This window comes from Erpetoichthys calabaricus, chromosome 16 (assembly GCF_900747795.2).
Source record: "Erpetoichthys calabaricus chromosome 16, fErpCal1.3, whole genome shotgun sequence".
NCBI classification, from domain to species: domain Eukaryota; kingdom Metazoa; phylum Chordata; class Cladistia; order Polypteriformes; family Polypteridae; genus Erpetoichthys; species Erpetoichthys calabaricus.
The window spans coordinates 99,705,901-99,730,309 of record NC_041409.2 but is presented as its reverse complement, the minus strand read 5'-3'; the positions used below and the strand labels follow the sequence as shown (position 1 = coordinate 99,730,309).

Sequence of the window (24,409 nt, the reverse complement as noted above, 5' to 3'; positions counted from 1 at the left end):
AGCGACTGCCACTCTCGCCCACCTGCTGTGCGAAGGCAGAGAGGTACCCGGCCCGCCATGCATTCCTGCTGGCCATCAAGCCGCCTCTGCGCAGCCACTGCTGCCAGAGATGCCAAACAGGCGCCAACAGCAGCCACAGCACGTATTGATGTTGATTTATGTGTGAAACCAGTGCATTGTGTGCTTTTCAGAAAATTGAGTTTTATGGAAAAAAATATTCGGCCCTCAAAGAGTTAACTTGAGTAATTGTGTTTTTTTATTTTATTTTATTTTTTGCACTGGAAAATTGCACCTAAAATTTCGTTGTATGGTGTCTCATTGCTACAATGACAATAAAGATTTTGATTTGATAGAAACTAGTGAAATCGTCCGAAAAAAAATTGAAATGCAGAGTCGGCCGTTTCGTTTTGCGGACGTGCTTGGCCCTCTTGTCTATCAGTGGATAAGCAAGTTTCTCTCTACGCCGAGGTTTCATTTTGCCGATGTGCTCGCCTCGCTTATGTTTTAGTGCTTAAGCGAGTTTCTCTCTCGTTTGTCTTTCCTCGGCGGTTTCACTTTGGCGACAGAGTTGCTTTCTTTCAGCTTCATGCTATAGCCTTGTACTACTTTCTTCTTCCGACTAGTTATCTTGGGGCCGCCTTGCCGGCTCTTTGAGCTTCATTCTGTAGCCTTGCACTTCTGGGCCAGACAGACAGACACACACACCCACGCGTAGACATTTATATATAAGTTGCTTCAAAAAATGCAATATTTTTGTACTTTTGTCTCTGGTTCCCTACTAGATAGAGCAGGTTTAAAAGTGTTAGCAATAGCTTAGACCTCCCTCGTTGCACACAAGTAGTGGTCAGTGTGCTTGTGTGTGTGTGTTGACTAAAACACTTCAAATTTAAGAAGTACCTACCAAGAGATTCGAAATATGATTGGACGAAATCATAATAGATATACTATTTTGGTTTCTGTCTTTTATTGCTTCTTTCACTCGTCACTTACAATTATGACTTCACTGGTTTAATGTGTGTGTGCTAAAAACGTACTTGTTGAGACATCAGACAAAAGTGGATGAAAATGAAATAACTGAAAGAGTGAATGCAAAGACACTGGACTGAGTAGGACGAGGTATTAAGCAATTCATCTCGCCATCATTTCATCCGTCCTTACAAAAGTTAAAATGATTACAACTCACATCTGATTGGTCACCTCATGTCGCTCATCTATTTCTGGACTAACTCCATAATGAGGTGAACGTGTCAGTAACGAAAGCCTGTGCTTGTGTGTCTTTTGGCTTTTTTTTATATTAATGAGCACAAATCCCGCAGTGGTGGGCTGAAATTCCTCCACTTCGACCTCCAAGCATTTCTGGACATGACTTGTACCGTTTTTCTTTTCAGTGTTTTGGTTTTTGCTGGATTGACGATGCGAAATTAGACCTAACGTCTGTGTTTGTTTGTGTTCACCCCTGCACTAGGGTTGTTCCCGCTTGTGCACTTTTACGCATCTTTTCAACTCTTTTAGGGCTCATTTTTTTCCAATATGAATATTTTTCCAAAAAACGTAAGTTTCTGAAAAGCATATAAAGCAATAGTTTTTCACATGTATCAATGTAAAACGTCTGTTGCTGCATGCAATGCCTTATTTCAGCAGTGTCAGCAGATCAGATCACAGCTGATGCCGGTACCACACTTTCATTTTAGATCTCAATCTCCAGATCACCTGCACCAAAACTGGAGTCCGACAAGTCAGAGTCCAATTTGAAATAATAAAATATACGTAAAACGTCACCCAGTGAGTATTTTGCTTTGCACATTCGCTTTGCTCTCTCGCCAGATGTTGATGCCATTCTAGGGATTGTTTACGCTCCTCATGCACATGTAGGGATTCAACATTCCTCCTAGCAAGGATGTTCTACCTATAAAGCAATGATGAGTTTTGTCAACGTTTAGAGCTGATTATCACCCTCCATCCATGGATGTCGACTTTAGTCATCATCTGCCCTCAACCCCGTTGTCGACAAAAGTCGACATCCGCCCTAAAAGAGTTTGTTGTGATACACATCTGAACCACTGTAGCAGTTTTTCTCAACCTCTGGGTCATAACACATTTTTGGATTGCAGACTTGTCTGCCAGTGGGTCGCATGATGCAATTGTTTATGATGGTAAATGGGTTGCAAAGTGAGTCACCACTCCGATGATCATGTTCGATCTACTACTTGCTCTAATGCTCTTGACAATTGCACTCGATTCATCAAGGGGGAAACTCCACCCCACCTGCTTGATTTACTAAGGGGGACCCCCATCCCTCTTGATGGGTGGTGAAGACACATTTGGGTTGCAAAATCAAAAAGGTTGAGAAACACCGATGATTGATGTTGATTCACCAAGGAGGAAGGTGCTCCGACAGCCACGCCAGTCCACTGTGATTCAAAGATGTATAACAATAAAATGTGGAATGTCTAAGGGGGTGAATACTTTATATAGGGACTGCATATGTAAAGCACACATGACTGTGACACGTTGAATCATTTTCAGCGCATTTGTCACAAGTCTTATTATTGCAGGAATTGTGTAGATTCCTATTTTGTCATATACAAAACATGATGAAGAGAAATTTCTGTTCCATGACTACACGTGTAAAGTCTGATGTTACAGTGTGGTGTGGCAGTTCAGAGCTATCAGTAAGTCTTTTCTATATTTGCTCCATGGTGATGCATGCAAACACTCAAAGAGTTTCAGGTGGTTTTCCTGTTATTCAAAAATTGTACTCCTCCTTCACAGGTTACTCACTTATTACTCGCCATACTTGATTTCTTTTGTTTACAGTAGTTTGTATTCATGCAACAGTGGTGGCAGGCCCAGCTTGAGACCCCCACAGGCCCCTGGGTGACTTAGCACCAGAAAATGCTGCCGGAAGAGCGTCATCAGACACCTGGAGCACACCCGGGTGGAAATAAAAGGGGCCGCCTCACTCCAATCAGCGAGCTAGAGTTGGGAGCGGGAGCAGGACGAAGCTCCCGTGAGGAGAGGAAAGGCGGCCCACGGACACTGAGAGGACGGCCTGTGTTAAGGGTGTTTGGTGCGGGAGCACTGTGTGGGACTTTTGGTTCAATAAACGTGTGTTTTGTAAAGTGCTGGTGTTAGTCTGATGGTGTTCGGACCCATGCTCACAATATACATATATATATATATATATATATATATATATATATATATATATATAATATTGTGGAATGAGCCCCGGACACAGACAGGTAAACATGTTTTAAGCACCACCACACATTTATTTTATAACTAATATTTACAATACTAAGTGCACACAAACCCCCAAAACTCCCCCAAAGTCCAGGCCTCTTTCACTCTGCCTCTCTTCAGGTCCGCCTCCACTCTTCTCCTCCGAGCTCTGTCCTGCTCCTCTCCCGACTCCAGCCCCCGAATGGAGGGAGGCGGCCCCTTTTATAGCCACCCGGATGTGCTCCAGGTGCCTCCCGATAATCTTCTGCCAGCACTCCCCAGTGTGGCGGAAGTGCCGGCTGTATACCTGGAAGCACTTCGGGTGTCCCCGATCCTCTTCCGCCCAGCACTTCTGGGTGTGGCAGAAGTCCTGAGGTCCGGGGTGCCCCCTGGTGGTGACCACGGGCCCCTACAGGGCTGAGCATCAAAGCTCTGTACCCATGGTCCCCCAAACAACTAGGGCGGTCACCCCCACGTGGTCTAGAGGAGGCGCACCCCCAGCCTTGTGCCACAGTGTATATGTGTGTGTATATATATATATATATATATATATGGTTGAAATAGTTTACTGTCAAATAAATGCAAAGAGTACGCGACACGTGTTTCGCCCTCATTTTGGGCTCATCAGGTGTACACACTCCACTGCACTCCCTCTCGGGAATCGAACCTCGGACATCAGCGTCAGAGGCGATGCCCCTAACGTTGCGCCACGGCGTGTGGTTCGTTTATTTGACAGCGTTACCTGGTAGGTAACCACCCATACAATCAGATTGTGACACAGACTACGAATGCCGTGAATATATATATATATATATATATATATATATATATATATATATATATATATACACACACACACACACTAGAGGGGCTAGCCCCCCTGGCACTTTTGGCACCCAACTCCCAGTTAGTAAAATCTGTAAATGTACAAAAGAATTATTATTTATAGGAGTCAAAAATCACAAAATTCTATAAATATGTAAATAATAATAATAATTATTTAACAGAGTAAAAATCATGAAATGAGAATGAAATATTTACTCTCTTACCGATTGGAGTATTCCTGTTAAACTGAGGTCCACGATGCTCGATGAACGACTTTCTTGATATTTTAGTTTATAATTTTAAAATGGAATAACAATCTGAAAATCTACCAACACCACATTAAAGTTTGATAAATTCTGAAAAGAATGATACCAAACAAACATATATATGTAGGTTTTAAAATAAGCCCGATTTAAAGCGTGACAAAAAAAAGTGACATAAAATCGTTGCACTTTTACGCTTAGGATTTTATATATAGAGAGTCTATATATACAGTATTGCTCAGTGAGCATTATGATTTGAGTCCGTAAATACTGTGAGTTTAGCCACACACCTTACATGCATTACATTTTTATGCTCTGATAAAGTTAGTGAGTGCTATCAGACGTATAATATCTCTGTGTGTACTGTATATTTACACACACTATGTACCTATATATGCTGTATCTTTGATTCTATTCCTTTCCTGGCATCTACAACACCCACTAACATCAGCCCTCTGACGCTTTTTTCTTTTTTCTTTCCTTTGCTTGGCTGTGTCAATATTTTTTAAATTTCCATTTTTTCACTTCTTTAGAATTTGCTTTGCATGCGGTCCGATTTCCTCACAGCGCTGCATGAAGTGTATTTTGTGTTGCCGCGTCACCTCGGGTCTCATTGCTCTGCTCATCTCATTGCTTTGCTGATTGCCAGTTTCTTGCGGTTTCCTGTTAGGAAGCAAACCTGCTTGATTTCTATCTGGAGTTTTTGAGGGTCCTTTGCGTGTCTCGGTAGATGTGGTGCACTTGCACAGGCCTTCTGTGCTTTGCACTGTTAATTATTGCAGCAACCAATTTCATTAGAAGGCATAATTACTTGGCAGGTTTGTTTAATTGCATATGACCATTATCTTATAGTCTGAGGGTCAGTGAATGGCTAATTCCGACTGTAATTCATTTGCCTTAATTGTGCTCAGTATCGTTATACTGCAACATCATCCGTCTTTCTTTTCTCTAATTGATGCTCTTGCCTTCTGTTTTGCTTTATTGATTGTAGAGTGTCTCTAAATTGTGGGACACAGAGTGGTCTAGTGGGCAGGTCTTTGGTCTGTCTGTCTGTCACCAATTCATGGCCCCTCTGCACTTCAGAAGAGGTCATCCACCTGAAGCTAAGCCTGTTCAGGCCCAGCCAGTACTTGGATGGGAGACCATTTTGGAAAAACTTGGGTTGCTGCTGGCAGAGGTGTTGGTGAGCACTTACCCTGTGGTTTGAATGTGAATGCCCATGCCTCAGTGCGGTGATAGGGACACTGTGCTTTAAAAAATTACTGTCTTTCGGATGAGACACAAAACTGAGGTCCTGACTCTCTCTGGTCGTAAAAGATCCCTAGGCAACCTTCAAAAAGAGTAGAGTGTATCCCAATGTCCAGGCTAAATTGCCCACCCTGGCCTAGTCATTCTGGCCCTGTAATTGTCCATCCATCCATCCATTTTCCAACCCGCTGAATCCGAACACAGGGTCACGGGGGTCTGCCGGAGCCAATCCCAGCCAACACAGGGCACAAGGCAGGGAACCAATCCTGGGCAGGGTGCCAACCCACCGCAGGACACACACATACACTAGGGCCAATTTAGAATCGCCAATCCACCTAACCTGCATGTCTTTGGACTGTGGGAGGAAACCGGAGCGCCCGGAGGAAACCCACGCAGACACGGGGAGAACATGCAAACTCCACGCAGGGCGGACCCGGGAAGCGAACCCGGGTCCCCAGATCTCCCAACTGCGAGGCAGCAGCGCTACCCACTGCGCCACCGTGCCGCCCCTGTAATTGTCCCCTGTCTCTAATTGGCTATCTCTCTCTTTCCACTTCACCACCTAACACCTAATGTGTGGTGAGCGTACTGGCACTAAAATGGCTGCCGTCACATCATGCAGGTGGATACTACATATTAGTGGTGGGTGAAGTGGCTCCTGACTCACTATGGAAGGCACTTTGAGTGGTGAGAAAAGCTGTATAGAAATGTAAAAGAAATTCTTATTAACTCCATGGTTTACCCTCACTGAGTCACCTCAACTTCACGAGGACAGACGTCTCCAGAAATATGCAGGCGACTCTGTCAGTCAGTGCCTTTACATGCATAGACGTAACCGGGTTAAGGAAAATAACTCAATTAAGGCAGTAATCTGGCGTCTTGAAAATCTGTGTTTACATGCGCGAGTAATCTTGTAGAGTTCATCCTTTTGTCAAAATGCTCTGGTGTCATTCAAGTGCGCATCATTGGCCACTAAGGAGCGTAGCAGCACACGTATTTGTACCGTGCTGTTCAATGAGCAGTGTGATCTGAGTCACTATATAGTCTGATAAAGTTAGTGAGACATTAATAAAAGAAAATAAAATGAGAATAGAGCAAAGGAATATCTATCTATCTATCTATCTATCTATCTATCTATCTATCTATCTATCTATCTATCTATCTATCTATCATATAGTGCCTTTCACAACTATATATGTCTGTCTATCTGTATTATATAATTTATTTCTTCTATCTAGACCCCTTTTATTGGCTAACTGAACAAATTACAACAAAATGGCAGGCCGAGCAAATGGCAGGCTGTCTGCCAATCAACTTCTGGGCCACGTCCTGACTGATGGCAGCAGCCCATCCTTGCATAATCAGTGCTTGGAGTTTGTCAGAATTGGTGGGTATTTGTTTGTCCGCCTGCCTCTTGAGGACTCACCACAATGGGATTAAGGTCTGGGGAGTTTCCAAAATTTCGATGTTTTGTTCCCTGAGCCACTTAGTTGTCACTTTTGCCTTATGGCCCGGTGCTCCATCGTGGTGGTCACCAAACTGTTCTTGGATGGTTGGGAGAAGTTGTTCTTGGAGGGTGTTTTGGTCCAATTCTTTATTCAGCAACACACTTGTGTCCTTCTCCAAACTTCTGGCCACGGCTGTGCAGTATGGAGACTTTCTCAGTTCCCTTCTTCAGACATTTCAACTTTCCTAAAGACGTTTCCTGTGTATCTCTAATTCTTGCACACTGTGATGTGTTCAGTTTGCCAATAAAAGGAGTCATTTTACTTGTCGGGTGGCACGGTGGCGCAGTGGTAGCGCTGCTGCCTCGCAGTTAGGAGACCCGGGTTCGCTTCCCGGGTCCTCCCTGCGTGGAGTTTGCATGTTCTCCCCGTGTCTGCGTGGGTTTCCTCTGGGCGCTCCTCCGTTTTCCTCCCACAGTCCAAAGACATGCAGGTTAGGTGGGATTGGCGATTCTAAATTGGCCTTAGTGTGTGCTTGGTGTGTGTTTGTGTGTGTCCTGCGGTGGGTTGGCACCCTACCCGAGATTGGTTCCTGCCTTGTGCCCTGTGTTGGCTGGGATTGGCTCCAGCAGACCCCCGTGACCCTGTGTTCGGATTCAGCGGGTTAGAAAATGGATGGATGGATGGATTTTACTTGTCTTGTAATTGCGTCCATAATGGCCGAACACAGTACAACGCCCAAGTACTTACTATATACTTACTGTACTTTCTTAGGATACTCAACTGTTTTCAAGTGGGGTAACCCCAAATGACACTTTTATTGCAGCTGTTGTTACTTTTGCTTTTGTATGTTGGTTTAGCAACCTCAGCATTCAAAATTTAAACCACCTTAACATGAGCGTAAGATCAGCAGTTCACATATTGGTTTGCAGCCGACTGTATGACAAACAGATTAAGAAGAAGGTGACCGACTCTGTGCCGTCCTTCTTTTCCTAAATTCCAGCTGTTGCCGTTTAGGTTCCCCAGGATAAAGCACATCAGATTTAAGGACTCCTTTATTTCCTAGAGCTTGTAAGTGTTTTGAGTTCGGTTACAGAATTCTGGATGATTACTTTGTGTGCCGTTAAAGATTTAATTCTTCTTCTTTGCACTAATCCCGAGTGTGTGAGCCCATGATAACGCTGCTTGTCAGTTTTCATGTTTCATTTCTTGTTTCTGTCGTGTCAGTGCCTTATGTTTTGTACTTTGCTGCTGCAAACAGATTTCCCTCTGGGATAATAAAAGTCTCCCTGACCTCCCTACCTCTTGTACTGTTGTACTATGCTGTTTCGGTTAAGAGTTGCCTACTGATTGGAAAAAAAAGAAACTTGGGCATACGTGACACTAACGGTGACTTTTATCTTTGTTTTGTTTCAGTCAAAACAAAAGTCCACAAAGCCCTTGTATCCACCGACTAGACGGAATTGGGACAGCAATTACTTTGGAGTACCGCTTCTGGATTTGGTCACTCAAGAAAAGCCAATACCACTCTTTATTGAGAAGTGCGTGGACTTCATTGAAGCCACCGGTAAGGTTCTTTTATTGTTTTATGTATTTTTTCCTTCATCACCATTATATCAGATAGCTTTGGATGAGGCGCCACATGAGAGGGTGGGCATCAAACTAAAAGAAGTGGCAGGTCAGGGTGTGGTGTGTAGATGGGTGCAGAATTGGCTCAGACACAGGAAGCAGCGTGATGGTGAGAGGAGCCTCATCAGGGGTGACCAGCAGGGGCAGTGTTGGGGCCGCTGCTATTTTTAATATCTATAAATGATTTAGTTAGGAATATAAGAAACAAGCTGGTTGAGTTTGCAGATGATACCAAGATAGGTGGATTAGCAGATAATTTGGAATCCATTATCATCACAGAAGGACAGATTTGTGGATGATGAAATTTAATATCAGTAAATGTAAAGAATTACACATAGGAAGTAAAAATGTGAGGCTTGAATACACAATGGGAGGTCTGAAAATTGAGAGTCCACCTTATGAGAAGGATTTAGGAGTTGTAGTGGACTCGACTATCAACTGCCAGACAGTGATGAGAAGCAATTAAGAAGGCAAACAGAATGTCAGGTTATATAGCGCCTTGACGTGTGGCGTACAAGTCACAGGAGGCTCTGCTCAAGCTTTATAACACACTGGTGAGGCCTCATCTGGAGTCCTGTGTGCAGTTTTGGTCTGTAGGCTACAAAATGGACATAACAGCACTAGAGAAGGTCCAGAGAAGAGCGACTAGGCTGATTTGATGGTGACTGGGGATGAGTTATGAGAAAAGATTTAAAAGAGCTGAGCCTTTACAGTTCAAACAAAAGAAGATGAAGAGGAGACCTGAATGAAGTGTTTAAAATTATGAAGGGGATTAGTCCAGTGGATCGAGACAGTGACTTTAAAATGAGCTTATCAAGAACACGGGGACACAGTTGGGAAGTTGTGAAGGGGAAATTTCGTACAAACATTAGGAAGTTTTACTTTACACAAAGAACGATAGACACTTGGAATATGTGACCACGTAGTGTGGTAGACAGTAAGACTTTAGGAACTCGACTTGATGTTTTTTGGGAGAAATAAGTGGACGGGACTGGTGAGCTTTGTTGGGCTGAATGGCCTGTCCTCGTCCAGATTGTTCTAATTTCCTGTTAAAAATGTTGCATGTTTATTTGCCTGGGAGTGTGCCATTTTGAGCTTCTGAAGTATGAAGATATTGATATAAGCTGGTTTCCTGTTTGAACCACAGGACATGAACTAACAATCGATGGTCTCATCTGATTGAAAACAAAATAACCCACCGTTGTGTGTGATATCACTTCTGATGTAATTGAGTTTGTCTTCTCTATTGCCATCCTCACCCTCATAAATCTACATTATTAGTGCAATAAGGGCCTTGCCTGATTAGATGTACCCCCTTTGCTATTTATCATACAGGGGAAGATCCTACAGGGAGATTATAATGTTGCAGCAGCTGACACAAAAGATTACACTCAAGATGAACCACAAAGATAAACGTTCTGCACGTCTCTAAGTAACTCTACTGTAAGATCTAACTGAAGTGAACTTCCTGAAAATGGAAGGGTGGCACACTGGTGCAGTGGTTGGCACTCGCAGCTTATGGATCCAGTGACATGGTGGTTCCTTAAGTGGCAGTTGTGTGTTCCCCCATGTCAACGTCTGCTTTTCCTCCTGGGTCCACAGAGTTATACATCTCGGGTTGATTGTCGATTCTTAACTCGACGTGTAGATGTTGCTGATTCCTCTGATGGTTTGGTGCCCCATTCCAGAGCTGCTTGCTGCAATGCTGAGATGCATGAAGACGTTTGAGAATTTTAAATTCTGTATTGTATTACAATTGTCACAAATCCCAGAATTGCAGCGAATCTCCAAACACAACAGAATGATCAACTAATTTGGTATGTTTTTATACACAAAGGCCATGAAAAGTGTGCAGACCACTAGAGCAATACTAGATACAGTGGAATGAAGCAGGTATTCGATCCTCTGCTGAATTTGTGTGTTTGCTTATTTACAAAGAAAGAACAGTCGCTCATTTTTATGGTAGTTTCATTTTAGAGAGACAGAATATCAACCAGAAATCCAGAAAAAACATATTAGATAGATACTGTAGATAGATAGATACTTTATTAATCCCAAGGGGAAATTCACATACTCTAACAGCAGCATACTGATAAAGAAACAATATTAAATTAAAGAGTGATAAAGAATGCAGGTAAAACAGACAATAACTTTGTATAAAATAGATAAACAGGTAGAAAGGTAAAGTCGTACACGGAGCTGCTGGAAAGGCTGCCACTCGCGGTGGTGCATAAAAGTTATAAACTGATTTGCTTGTCAATGAGAGAAATAAGGATTTGAACCCCTACAACCCAACCAGAATTCTGGCTCCCACAGATTGGCTGTGTGCCCATGTGACACACAGATTGCAATCAATCAATCAATCACAGATACTCCTGATCTCAACTAGTAATGTGTATAAAGCACACCTCTCCACAGAATCAACTTCTTTCACTCCAACCTTTCCACCACCATTGGGCAACACCAAAGAGCTGTCAAAGGACGTCGGGGACAAGCCTGGAATGGGCTACAAGACCACCAACAAGAAACTTGATGTGATGGTGACGACTGTTGGTGCGATTATTCGGAAATGAAAGAAATTTAAAATGACCATCAGTCGCCCAGGGTCTGGAGCTCCATGCAAGGCCTTGCTTCATGGGGTGAGGATGATCATGAGAAAGGTTGAGGGATCAGCCCTGAACTACACTGAAGGAGCTTGTTAATGATCTGAAGGCAGTTGGGACCACCACAGTCACCAAGAAGTTCACTGGTAACACACTACGCCGTCATGGATTGAAATCTTGCCGTGCCCACAAGGTCCCGCTGCTCAGGAAGGCACAGGTACAGGCCCGTCTGAAGTTTGCCAGTGCATATCGGGCCTGTACAGTGAGGGACTTCTATGTACAGTATAAGAGTTCCCACACCTCGAGTTTTCTTTGTAAATCTGGAATGGAATATTTGGCCAGTCCAGTCTCTGTGCTGCCGAAACTGATCCTTACTTAATAATTGGGTCTCCTGTAAAAACACTACTTTAGAGTTTAGACCTGTTAGGTGAGAGAATATTTTCTTTCTCTTTAATTTGTGGTTGAGACCTTTAACATTCCAGCTCACCAAGTTAACTGTTTGGTCATGGAGTCATTACTCCTGAACTTTTTTTTGTCATTATGTAGTCTTAATTTAAGATAAGACACTTTGAGCTTAATTTCCAATTTTCCCCGGAGTTATTGCCATTTCCGACTAGTCACACCAATGGTTGTCTTCTTCTCACCAAACGTCTTGCTGGTGGTCTTGTAGCCCATTCCAGTCTTGTCCTGGACGTCCTTTGACAGCTCTTTGGTGTTGCCCATGGTGGTGGAGTGGTTGGAATGGAAGAAATGGATTCTGTGGAGAGGTGTGCTTTGTACACATCACGAGTTGAGATCAGGAGTGTCTGTAATTGATCGATTGATTGATGTTAATCTGTGTACCACATGGGCACACAGCCAATCTTTGGGAGGCAGAATTCTGTCTGGGTTGTAGCGGATCAAATCCTTATTTCACTCAATGACATGCAAATCAGTTTATAACTTTGATGTAATGTGTATTTTGGTTGATATTCTGTCTCTCTCCATTAAAATGAAACTACCATAAAAATTAGAGACTGTTCATGTCTTTGTAAGTGAGCAAACTTACAAATTCAGCAGGGGATCATATTCTTGTTTCCCCCACTGTAGGTCCTCCTTATGTTGTCAAAGCAGCCTCAGTTCTGTGATTTTTGTTTTTTTCTTTTTGCCACACTGCCATAAAGCTGCGTCTGGTGAAACAATTGTTGTCTGAACAGTCTCTCCACAGCCTACTGTAGCTTGTCACTCTTTCAGCGTTCTCAGGGGTCTCTTGGTGGCCTCATTTTGCCTGGTCACTCATTTTTGTTATGGATGTCCTGCTGTAGCAGATTTCCAGCTCCACCGCACTCTTGTCCATTTCTTTGCGGTTGACTTACCTGGATTTTCATTGACTCGGTTATTTTCTCGTCTCCATCCCGACTTGTGCTTTTCAGCCCCCTTTCCGTGGAGTTGCTTGTTGTGTTCTGTTGTCTTTGTGGTGTAGATCAGCCCCACTATACTGACTCGCACAAGATGGACCTTCCAGATAAGGTGCATTTAGATGACAATCAGCTGAAATCCCTAGACAGGTGAGTGCCCCCCATTGAACTCATTCTGGGACTCCTAAAGCCAGTCAGCTGGCGGCCCCACTAATGATTCATGGGTGCTATATTAATGGGGGGTGAGTTCTTATTGTCATTGGTTGTTTTGTGTTTTCTATTTGTAACATTCATTTTGTGTGGTGGGTGCTGCAATGCGCTGTATCAGTGCACGCTACCAACATTGGGGTCCACGTTGACAATTTCTGTAGGTTTGTCAGTTGCATGTTCACGCTGTGAATCTCAATGGTCAGCAGTAATACTCAGTCAGACCCTGGCATTCAAGAGATGGCCCAAAGTGTGCCAAGTAAACATTCCTTTGACCTTTACACCAGCATCACCATTAACCTAGATTGTTGTGTGCATGGAGACTGCCATCTGTGTGCCTCAGCAGAAACTGAAATTCATCAGACCAGGCCATGGTGTTCCAGTCTTCAGCTGTCCAGTTTAGGTGAGCCTGTGCCACTTCTACTTGTGGCTGGCAGGAGAGGATCTTGACGTGGTCTTCTGCCATTGTAGGCCATCTGCCTCAAGCTTTGACGTGTTGTGCATTGCCAGATGCTTTTCTGCTCACCCCAGTCGCACAGAGTGGTCTTCTAAGTTTCCGTAGCCTTTCTGTCATCTCAGACCTGTCTGCCTACTCTCCTTTGACCCCTGTCATCGACAAGGCGCTTCTGTTCTCAGAGCTGCCGTTTACTGGATGCTTTTCATTTTTCCACTCCATTCCGGCTAAACTCTAAAGACTGTTGTGCGTCAAAATCCTAGGAGATGAGCACTTTCAGAAGTACTCGGACTGGCCTGCCTGGCTCCAGCAATCATTCCACGGTCCCATTCTGGTATTTGATGTGAATATTAAGTGAAGCTCCTGACCTGCTGGATTTGATGCATTGTCCTGCTGCTGTATGATTGGTTGATTAGATAATTGTATTGATACCTAAATGTTTGCTCAATGACTTTACTTTCGCAAGCAAACCAGCCAGTCATCTGCTGCGGTGCTTCATTTAGCGCTGATATCCGAGTTAGCCTTTGTTTTTAAGTGGTTTTCTATTGTGTATGTTTGTGCTGCCTGATTCCTGCTTGCTTTCCTCAAGCTATTGACAAAGCACTTGAATTTTCAGTTCCCATCAGACATTTTCAACCTTCCTAAGTGACGATGGAGTACTTTAAAATGTGCCTCAGTTGACACGACATGCGGTATGTGGATGGCTATTTCTGCTGATGTCTTTATAAGTGTTTCATAAAGTGACTTATTAAGGGTGTAATCGTTTAGGCACTGCTGGCTACTCTGACGTCTAACCTGAAACACCAAAGCTGTGCTTAGCAATGCAAATAGTCGAGCCGTGTGAAGTGCGGGCTGCTGATCTGACCTGTCAGGGAGTGCGGCTTTGACTCGAGCACTGAGGCTCATTCTGCATAACTTGAGCGCACGCCTTGTCTGGCCTCCTGTTTAGAGATCTCGATAAACTGATGGGTCTCATTGTGCTCAAGGGACTGGCTGTTTTGTTTTGCTTTGCTCTTTGATGACAACGTACAGTGGTGTGAAAAACTATTTGCCCCCTTCCTGATTTCTTATTCTTTTGCATGTTTGTCACACAAAATGTTTCTGATCATCAAACACATTTAACCATTAGTCAAATATAACACAAGTAAACACAAAATGCAGTTTGTAAATGGTGGTTTTTATTATTTAGGGAGAGAAAAAAATCCAAACCTACATGGCCCTGTGTGAAAAAGTAATTGCCCCCTGAACCTAATAACTGGTTGGGCCACCCTTAGCAGCAATAACTGCAATCAAGCGTTTGCGATAACTTGCAATGAGTTTGTTACAGCGCTCTGGAGGAATTTTGACCCACTCATCTTTGCAAAATTGTTGTAATTCAGCTTTATTTGAGGGTTTTCTAGCATGAACCGCCTTTTTAAGGTCATGCCATAGCATCTCAATTGGATTCAGGTCAGGACTTTGACTAGGCCACTCCAAAGTCTTCATTTTGTTTTTCTTCAGCCATTCAGAGGTGGATTTGCTGCTGTGTTTTGGGTCATTGTCCTGTTGCAGCACCCAAGATCGCTTCAGCTTGAGTTGACGAACAGATGGCCGGACATTCTCCTTCAGGATTTTTTGGTAGACAGTAGAATTCATGGTTCCATCTATCACAGCAAGCCTTCCAGGTCCTGAAGCAGCAAAACAACCCCAGACCATCACACTACCACCACCATATTTTACTGTTGGTATGATGTTCTTTTTCTGAAATGCTGTGTTCCTTTTACGCCAGATGTAACGGGACATTTGCCTTCCAAAAAGTTCAACTTTTGATTCATCAGTCCACAAGGTATTTTCCCAAAAGTCTTGGCAATCATTGAGATGTTTCTTAGCAAAATTGAGACGAGCCCTAATGTTCTTTTTGCTTAACAGTGGTTTGCGTCTTGGACATCTGCCATGCAGGCCGTTTTTGCCCAGTCTCTTTCTTATGGTGGAGTCGTGAACACTGACCTTAATTGAGGCAAGTGAGGCCTGCAGTTCTTTAGACGTTGTCCTGGGGTCTTTTGTGACCTCTCGGATGAGTCGTCTCTGCGCTCTTGGGGTAATTTTGGTCGGCCGGCCACTCCTGGGAAGGTTCACCACTGTTCCATGTTTTTGCCATTTGTGGATAATGGCTCTCACTGTGGTTCGCTGGAGTTCCAAAGCTTTAGAAATGGCTTTATAACCTTTACCAGACTGATAGATCTCAATTACTTCTGTTCTCATTTGTTCCTGAATTTCTTTGGATCTTGGCATGATGTCTAGCTTTTGAGGTGCTTTTGGTCTACTTCTCTGTGTCAGGCAGCTCCTATTTAAGTGATTTCTTGATTGTGGCAGTAATCAGGCCTGGGGGTGGCTACGGAAATTGAACTCAGGTGTGATACACCACAGTTAGGTTATTTTTTAACAAGGGGGCAATTACTTTTTCACACAGGGCCATGTAGGTTTGGATTTTTTTTCTCCCTAAATAATAAACACCATCATTTAAAAACTGCATTTTGTGTTTACTTGTGTTATATTTGACTAATGGTTAAATGTGTTTGATGATCAGAAACATTTTGTGTGACAAACATGCAAAAGAATAAGAAATCAGGAAGGGGGCAAATAGTTTTTCACACCACTGTATGTATAAATGGTGAGTAACATTTGAAACTCCCCATGCTCCCCAGTCTTTAGACTCACTTTTTCCACATAGAGTTTTTACTAAATATGTTTTCCTGCAATCGTCTTTATAACCGTACAGAACAATTGCTGCTGAAGAAATTACAAAGAGATGTTCTGTTTTAGCCCAGCTGGAATTTTTATGGAACCATTCAAGTGTGTGGCCTAATGATACGCATCACGTTATCACGCCAGCCACGCTTAATGCACAACACCTCGCTGGGACTGGGACTGCCATGTCAGAGGTGTTCTGAGACCCTGCTGCGTGTGTGTATTTATTTATTTACTTTTGTTACATTTATTATCTAATGCCTTGAGCATGGGAAAGGTGCTATATAGCTAAAATGTATTATTATTAATGAGCTTCTGTACTAATAAAAAATCCACATGGACAAAAAAAGTATCTTTCTGTCTATCTGTTATATAGTGCTTTTCATATCTATCTATCTATCTATCTATCTATCTATCTATCTATCTATCTATCTATCTATCTATCTATCTATCTATCTATCATATATGCCTTTCAGATCTATCTGTCTGTCTATCTATCTATCTATCTATAGTGTCTTTCATCAGTCCATCCATCTATCTTATATATATATATACCTTTCATATCTATCTATCTATCTTATTATATAGTGCCTTTCATCCATCCATCTATCTATCAATCATATAGTGCCTTTCCTATCTGTCTATCTATAGTGTCTTTCATCAATCCATCCATCTATTATATAGTACCTTTCATATCTGTCTGTCTTATTATATAGTGCCTTTCATCCATCCATCTATCTATCATATAGTGCCTTTCATATCTATCTATCTATCTATCTATCTATCTATCTATCTATCTATCTATCTATCTATCTATCTATCGCCTCTCATATCTATCTGTCTGTCTTATTATATAGTGCCTTTCATTTCTATCTACTTATATTATAGTATATTGTACCTTTCACATCTGTTTGTCTGTCTGCCAGGCTGTCTGTTTATCATATAGTGCCTTTCATCCTCTGTCTGTCTATCCCCCCTTCCACTTGTTCATCTACTCAGGCACATCAGATTGCGGTCGCTGACTGAAAATCGCAGCCCATGTCACCTTTACCAACCGAATGCTGATCATCCTGTGCAATTGTGCCCGCCCCTTTTCCTGACAGCCAATAGCGTGTGGCCGGATGGACCTGCCTATTTTACATAAGTTTAAGAGCTGCAGCGACCTGAGCATCAATTAATTCTTTCCCCTCAAGTCTTTCAAATATTCTCTTATGGTATTTAAAGTGCGAGGCATGATAGATAGATAGAGATACTTTATTGATCCCAAGGGAAAATTCACACAATGAGATGGGCGAGCGTCTCTTCTATTTGTGACTTTCAAAGCACGTGTGCTCTTTTTGCCTCGTTCCTACATTCTACACATTGTGCTTTCATTGGTTCATTTGTCTGTCAGCTCTCCTGCGTGTAAGAGCCCGCCCCTCAGACTAACGATGTTAACAGACCTGTTTGATTTCATCGTAGCCTGACGTTGGGTATGTCACATTGGGCTATCGCCTCTGACTGCCTCCAATTGGCTAGGATTATGTCACTGAAGGCTTGGAAAAGTCGTCTAATGTGACACAGGCTGCTCATTGAGACTTAAATTCTGGGCTGCAGGAGGCTGAAGCACTTCTAACCTGCATCTGTAAAGAACGACATGACTTCATTTTCATCCCTTGCTTGGCATTTTCAGCACTTCAGGAAACCTGCCGGTGTGTTTGACTTTCTCCAAGCTATCAGTAGCCAGCTTGTGAGGTGATGGGATTGGATTTTATTTTTGCAATTGTGGATCCGTCTTCACTGTCTGATTAGATATTGTTGCCTTCACGTTAGAAAAGGAGAAAGCAGTTAATCAGGAGCACAGTGGGAAATCGATCGCTGCACCTCAGTGTGTCTCTTAAGCTGGCAGTGTAAAAAACGCAAGCACAGTCAGAAAATAGGAGGCCAGATGAATGAGCAGAAAGATCATCTGGGGTACGCCAGGCCATTCATGAAGTCAGAAACCCAATTTACGCCGTGGCTTTCTAGTTTTGTTTATTTATTTTTGTATGATTTAAGTGTTGGAACTTGGACTTAACTCGCATATTTCATGAAAATGGGTCCTGTCATCTGCCGTGAGTAATGAACATCTGCCACCTTAAGTCGTCTTTACACCCAGGTAGCCTTTGCCTTGTGTCTGACAATAAAGAAGAAGAAGAAGCACAGGGAAGCCGGTCGATCCCCCTTAGGCCAGGCTGCTCATCCTTCAATCGTATTTGTTTGTGTTACCCACTGAAAGCGTTTCCGTATTTTGCCAATATTTTTTATAATTTTTCTCTTATCATTCTTTATTTTATAGACAATGATAACTAGATTCTGTTGTTATTTTATTTATTTATTTATTTTACTCGGATTCAGAGACAGTTTATGTCTAAAGAAGCAACGTCAATGTTTATTATATGTTTATCACAGACATCTTAAAGGTCCGTCACAAGGAAATTCGGTGCATCTGGTTATTTAATAGTTGCTGCATAGACGGGCAATTCTTGTTACCCTTCGGGATTACGCTTTTGAAAGTCCCCGCAGATACTGAAGTGTTGATCCTATAGGGAACATGAGGTCAGGGTCTGGCTGGAGGCCGGCTTGGGGTGGATTTGGGCATCCCCCCCACTTTTTACCCCTCAAAGCTCGATGATCACCCTTTCACAGGTTCATCCACAGCAGTGTTTCCAGGTCTGCGATTTTCTCGCCCTTTTGGGCTGTTTTTGATCGTCATCCATGGGATAAAATGGGTTTTTCGCCAGGTTGTAGTCTATTGAGCTACTTTTTAAAAAAAACTGATATTTTGGGCTATTTTTCAACCAAAATTAATTTTTATCTTATTTTTCATCCATCTGGCACCCCTTCCCCTTCTATTTGCACTTGTGTTACGTTCTTTACCATTCTCAATGTCCCATGTCATGTGATGGTACATACCCATTCTATCACTCAGAAAGGGGACCGCCATCCCCTCCACAAACTCGGGCTTTGCTATTTTATGTACCTAACCCTCTCGCTTTCACACCGCCCTTCACTTTCAGGTGTGTCAGGCATTGGGCTGTTTCATTTTTTCTTTGGGCAAAATTGTTTGCTGACAGCGCGTGATACCATTGTGTGCCCAAACTTTACACCAGCTGTTACAGACTGAAATCAAAGGTTTCTTCTTTTTGGGCACATACACCATCAGCATGGCACTGCCAGATCTAAACATTAGCGTGGCGAATTGCTTGCGTACTGAAGTGACTTTAGCTACGGGTGGAAGTCCCATTTTACTTTATGGTGCCAAGCAGAGTTGCGCTGTAGTGTAGAAGTCTATCAGCCGGTGAAAGCGCTGAGAAGAAACTGTCTGTGGCTATGGTTCTGCCTTTGTCCAGTCTGATAACGGTCACAGGACATCGTATCTTTGATTGCTGGTATAACAAACAGTTCTGAGCAGGTATCGGCCACAGTGCTGCTCTTGTGAAAAGAATGGAGATAAATGGCATCAACTCAGAGAGGGAGCGACAAGTTCATTATACTACGTGAACGTCACTGACAGAATAAAACTGAATAATAAACAAAAACAAGTGCTAACTTTTACAAGTAGTCAAAATTTACACCGGGTGTTACAGACTCGAATCAAATGTATGTTTTTATTATATCATCAAAATAATAATAATAATAATAATAATAATAATAGAAGCTCACTACTCAAAACGCAGACTGCCCGGTCTCGGTTATAAGGCAGCAGTTCTTACCTCTGCACCACTCAAGAATACGTGTAAACTCCGTTGACTTTTTAACTCATTGACAGCCACATGTAAATTTTTTACTTTGGTTATACTCTTGAATAAAAGCGCTCGTGTTTATTTGATATTTGGACTTAAGTCTTCACACATTATACACTTCTCGTCATTATTAGTATAATATGGAAAAAGTTTCTGCTTTAGGTATGTGTTCAGCATTTCTCACATTTATTTCCTGCACTTACCCATATCTTTGTAGACACGGAACACACGTGAAATGCATGTATTCCAAATAACGATATGCTGTGTTATTTACCCTCCACAACTCCAGGCACCTCACACGCAGATCAGGAGCCTTGGCTTGAGCTGGGAGAGCTGAGTTCCGTCAAGGCGAGGGGTGGGATTGCAGGCCGCCTTCTGCTTCTGCTGTTCGACGCATTTTCAACACAAAAGACGCTGATGAGGAGGTGTGAAGGGATTTAAGGTGGGCCAGGATTACAAGTTTTTTTCCTAGGCTTCAGGAATTCTAGCGTTAAGCAGTTATTGGGCAAACTTGGCAATCCTGGTATACAGAAACCTCGTTACAACGTTTCTATTGTGGGCCTGGCTGGGGTGAAAAGCCCCTTCTAGCAAATGTGTGACTGAACTCGGAGTTGACGGTAACTGCAAAGTAAGGGAGAAAGGAAAGTCAAAGAATGAGTGCCGCTGGCGTTTAAAGGTGAGCCAGTGGATTGTGGGCCGTGTCAAAGCGGAGGTGGGCACCCTTAGCCCAAAGAAAGCACTCGGAGTCTCAGGACAGGCAGCAGAATTGATGCACATCCAGACTCAGATCAGCAGTGGGGCCATCTTACTTTTATTACAGTCCTTATCAAGAACTTCTTACCTCACGTAGCTCATTTGTCCCCCTCATCTGACTCCCAGCATCCTATGGTGCTGGTCCTGCCTTTAATTAGCTCCACCAGTATTTCCCAGCCTAATGAGTGTGTTCTATCCATCACGGTCACTTGACAGGCCCTCTCCCCACCTTGTACCTGTCCAGTTCCTGCCACCATTATTTCCAGTCGTCGGCTCACGTTCACCACCTGGAGAGAAGGGGGTTTGGGGGGGGGTTCTGCCTGTCAGCCCCTCTCTACATACCTGACCTTGACTTATGAAATATTGGTGGTTTCTAGCTTACTAAGAAAAATAAAAAAATTCTCAAGGCACCAGCCTTTTTGTGAGTTAAAGGTGCTAAGATTTGCATTGGGTGTGACGAGGATGGATAGGATTAGAAATGAGGACATTAGAGGGTCAGCTCAAGTTGGACGGTTGGGAGACAAAGTCAGAGAGGGGCGAGATTGTGTTGGTTTGGACATGTCCAGAGGAGAGATGAGGGGTATATTGGGAGAAGGATGCTAAGGATAGAACTGCCAGGTATAAGGAAAAGAGGAAGGCATAAGAGAAGGTTTATGGATGTGCTGAGAGAGGACATGCAGGTGGTGGGTGTGACATAACAAGATGATGAGGACAGGAAGAGATGGAAGAAGATGATCTGCTGTGGCAACCCCTAACGGGAGCATCCAAAAGAAGATAATAACTTGCACTAAGATATAAGGCTTACTTTCATATAGGCTCATGATTCTCTTTGAATATATGCAAATCATCAACTTTAAGAATATTATGGAAAGTTGGCGAAAGTGGAGGAATTTAAATACTTGGGATCAACAGTTCAGAACAACGGGGAATGTGGAAGAGAAATGAAGAAGAGAGTGTAGGGAGGGTGGAGTAGGTGGAGAAAAATGTCAGGAGTGACTTGTGACAGACGGGTATCAGCAAGAGTGACAGGGAAGGCCTACAGGACGGTAGTGCGACCAGCTATGTTATATGGGTTGGAGACGGTGGCACAGGAGACAGAGCTGGAGGTGTCAGAGTTAAAGATGCTACGATTTGCATTGGGTGTGATGAAGATGGACAGGATTAGAAATTAGGACATTAGAGGGTCAGCTCAAGTTGGGAGACAAAGTCAGAGAGGCGATATTGCGTTGGTTTGGACATGTGCAGAGGAGGGATGAGGGGTATAATGAGAGAAGGGTGCTAAGGATAGAGCTGCCAGGTAAGAAGAGAAGAGGAAGACCAAAGAGAATGTCTATGGATGTGGTTGACATGAAGGTGGTGGGTGTGACAGAGCAAGATGGAGAGGACAGGAGGATATGGAACAAGATGATCCACCATGGTGATCACTAACGGAAGCAGCCCAAAGAAGAAGAAGATCAACTTGAAGAATATACTTTTCTGTAGTCGCAGGTTTAGGAAATTAAGCTTAGGTTTTGTTGTTTGACCGTCTAGTGTGCTAGTCCTGCATTCCTTTGCTGCTGTTACTCCTCCATTTTCGTTTAGTGCTTTGTTCTCTCACGTCAGTGTTCAGCATTTGAGTTCGAAGTCCACAGCCAGGAGCCCCAAAATGATTCGGTGCTTGTTAACAGAAATCACTCCCTCAAGAGAGAACTTGTAACTTACAGCCAGTGTGTAGCTTCTGTCTTGACATTTTATTAATTCACTATGAAAGTATTTGTTTCTTTGTTTCTTTATTTTATTCTCACTTACAGTAAAAGGTTTTTTGGAAGGCACAAAGAGGAAAAGAAAAGCTCAAGCAAGTCATTTTGCATATTTGTGGCTTATTTATGAATACGTTTGCTCGCCATGGATGTTGGACTTACTGGCAGTAAATAAAGACATTTATTGATTCCTGCAGAGAAACTCATGCTCCCTTGTGAGGATTTAAGCGCTAAATATTTACGCATTCCTTCATTTTCCGAGTCCTCTCCAGGGTCACAAAAGGCTAGCGCCATTTCTGGCAGCATGTCGCCCCAAAAGCAGACTTCACTCTTTTTCATTTCCCTGATGTTTTTTGTGCCCCTTATTCTGTTTAGGACTGTGTTTGTCGTGAGTTTGTTGAACCCTGGATGACTTGAAAGATCCTGAAAGGTTCTTCTTTTTCCCCCATTCATTGTATGTTGCATAGTCTTTAGTAGTGAAAGTAAATGACTAATGAATGAAATCTCACACCGGACGGAGACTGTCATGGTGTATGTAAATAGGGCTGCTAGGTCGAGCGTCACTATTCAAATATAAAATGACTTTATTTGTAAAAAGTCTTACTCAAAAGTTAAAGCTGGCATTCCACTGTAAAAGGATGATGGATTGTTTACCTCTCACTAATTCTGCCATTGAGTTGCAGTATTTTACAGGTTAGTTTTTGCACTTTACGCCCACTGTAGCCAGTAGGGGGCACCACAGAGCCCCAAACCCCTGACACAAACACACCCAACAAAGTTTAAGTAGAGTCTCTTTTATTAATCCCAATACCTTAAAGAACAGTCAAGCCCCAGCAAAGTACCACAATGACAGATAATTCATAAATTCTTTCTGCTCCTCCGATTAGCTTCATCCTCTGCCTCCCGATTCCCTGTGGCAGGTAAGATGTCATCTTATATCTCGGACCCCAGAGTACTTCTGGTGCCAGAGCATTGCCTGATGGAGGGTGAAACAGAGGTCCCTTGAAGTAGGGGTAGCCATTCCCCTGCAGCTCCTTCTGGTGGCACCCAAGAACCTCGAAAAGACTGTCCCACTGGACTGCAATTCCCTGCCTGCCCTGCGAGTATCCATGCATGTGCCGCAGACTAGGGAGACTGCCAACTATTACTTTTTTCTAGAGCTGCTATGTCCTCTTTGTAGCCAACACTGCACCCAGGACTCCAGATAAGGCCTCACCAGTGTGTTGTAAAGCTTCAGCAGAACCTCCTGTGACTTGTACTCCACACATCAAGGCGCTATATAACCTGACATTCTGTCAGCCTTCTTAACGGCTTCAGATTTACATAATCTTATCGGGTCAGAGGCAGTCAGTAATGTGACATGTCCAGTGACTCACTCCAACTTGTCCACGAAGGGTTTGATTTTTGTCTCCATGGCCATGAGAGCTGGCCACTAATGAATGCATATCTGGAACTGCATTGCATACAAAGACTTGTGGCAAAGAACAAGGAAAACGGGATTTGGGGGCATCTTTGGACCTCACAAATTATAAGAGAAGCTCGTCTGTCTGATGTCTCAGGTTTTATGTACTACGACAGAATGCAAAAAAGGAAAATCAAAGTGCAGAGATTGCTGCTGAAGTTGCTGTAGCTGTTAACCCTTTGTACAGTGCCGGCTCTGTCAGGCAGCACACTATTGGCTGTCAGACAGAGGGGTGAACTTAACTGTGCTGGACAGTTGGCACGCGATCGCGAAGTATGACGTAGGCAGCGATTTTGTTTAAATTTATTTACATTGAGATGGTCTGACGACTTTGGTTGGCAAATCTGAGATACACCATGACTAGAAGTGACATCAGCTTTAGTCTGTTAGGGTCGTGTGTGTTCATGATGTGAAGGCGATGATTGGCATGAAAGGTGACCCAGGGGTGGGATAAATGACCCCTGCAACCCCAGACTTGTGAGAATCTATTTAGGCTATCAGAGCAATTTGAGCGAGAGCAGGACATTCAGCCTGGGACCTGACGCTTCATTTTGTTCTCCCGGGTTCAGTATTTTTTAATTTGCTGAAGCTCACATAACCAGGATGTGACCGTGAATTCAAACGTTACGGTTTATATGAAAACTAATTGTGTTTTGAGGAATGTGTTT

General features: G+C 43.1%; 1 protein-coding gene across 1 annotated transcript in view; it reads left to right on the top strand.

The window, feature by feature from the left end:
• Positions 1-24,409, top strand: part of arhgap5 (Rho GTPase activating protein 5) — a 179,161-nt gene that overhangs the window by 76,688 nt on the left and 78,064 nt on the right. Inside the window, exon 3 of the mRNA XM_028821580.2 lies at positions 8,423-8,573. Coding sequence (XP_028677413.1) covers positions 8,423-8,573 — 151 coding nt within the window. The remainder of the gene's footprint in view (positions 1-8,422; positions 8,574-24,409) is intronic.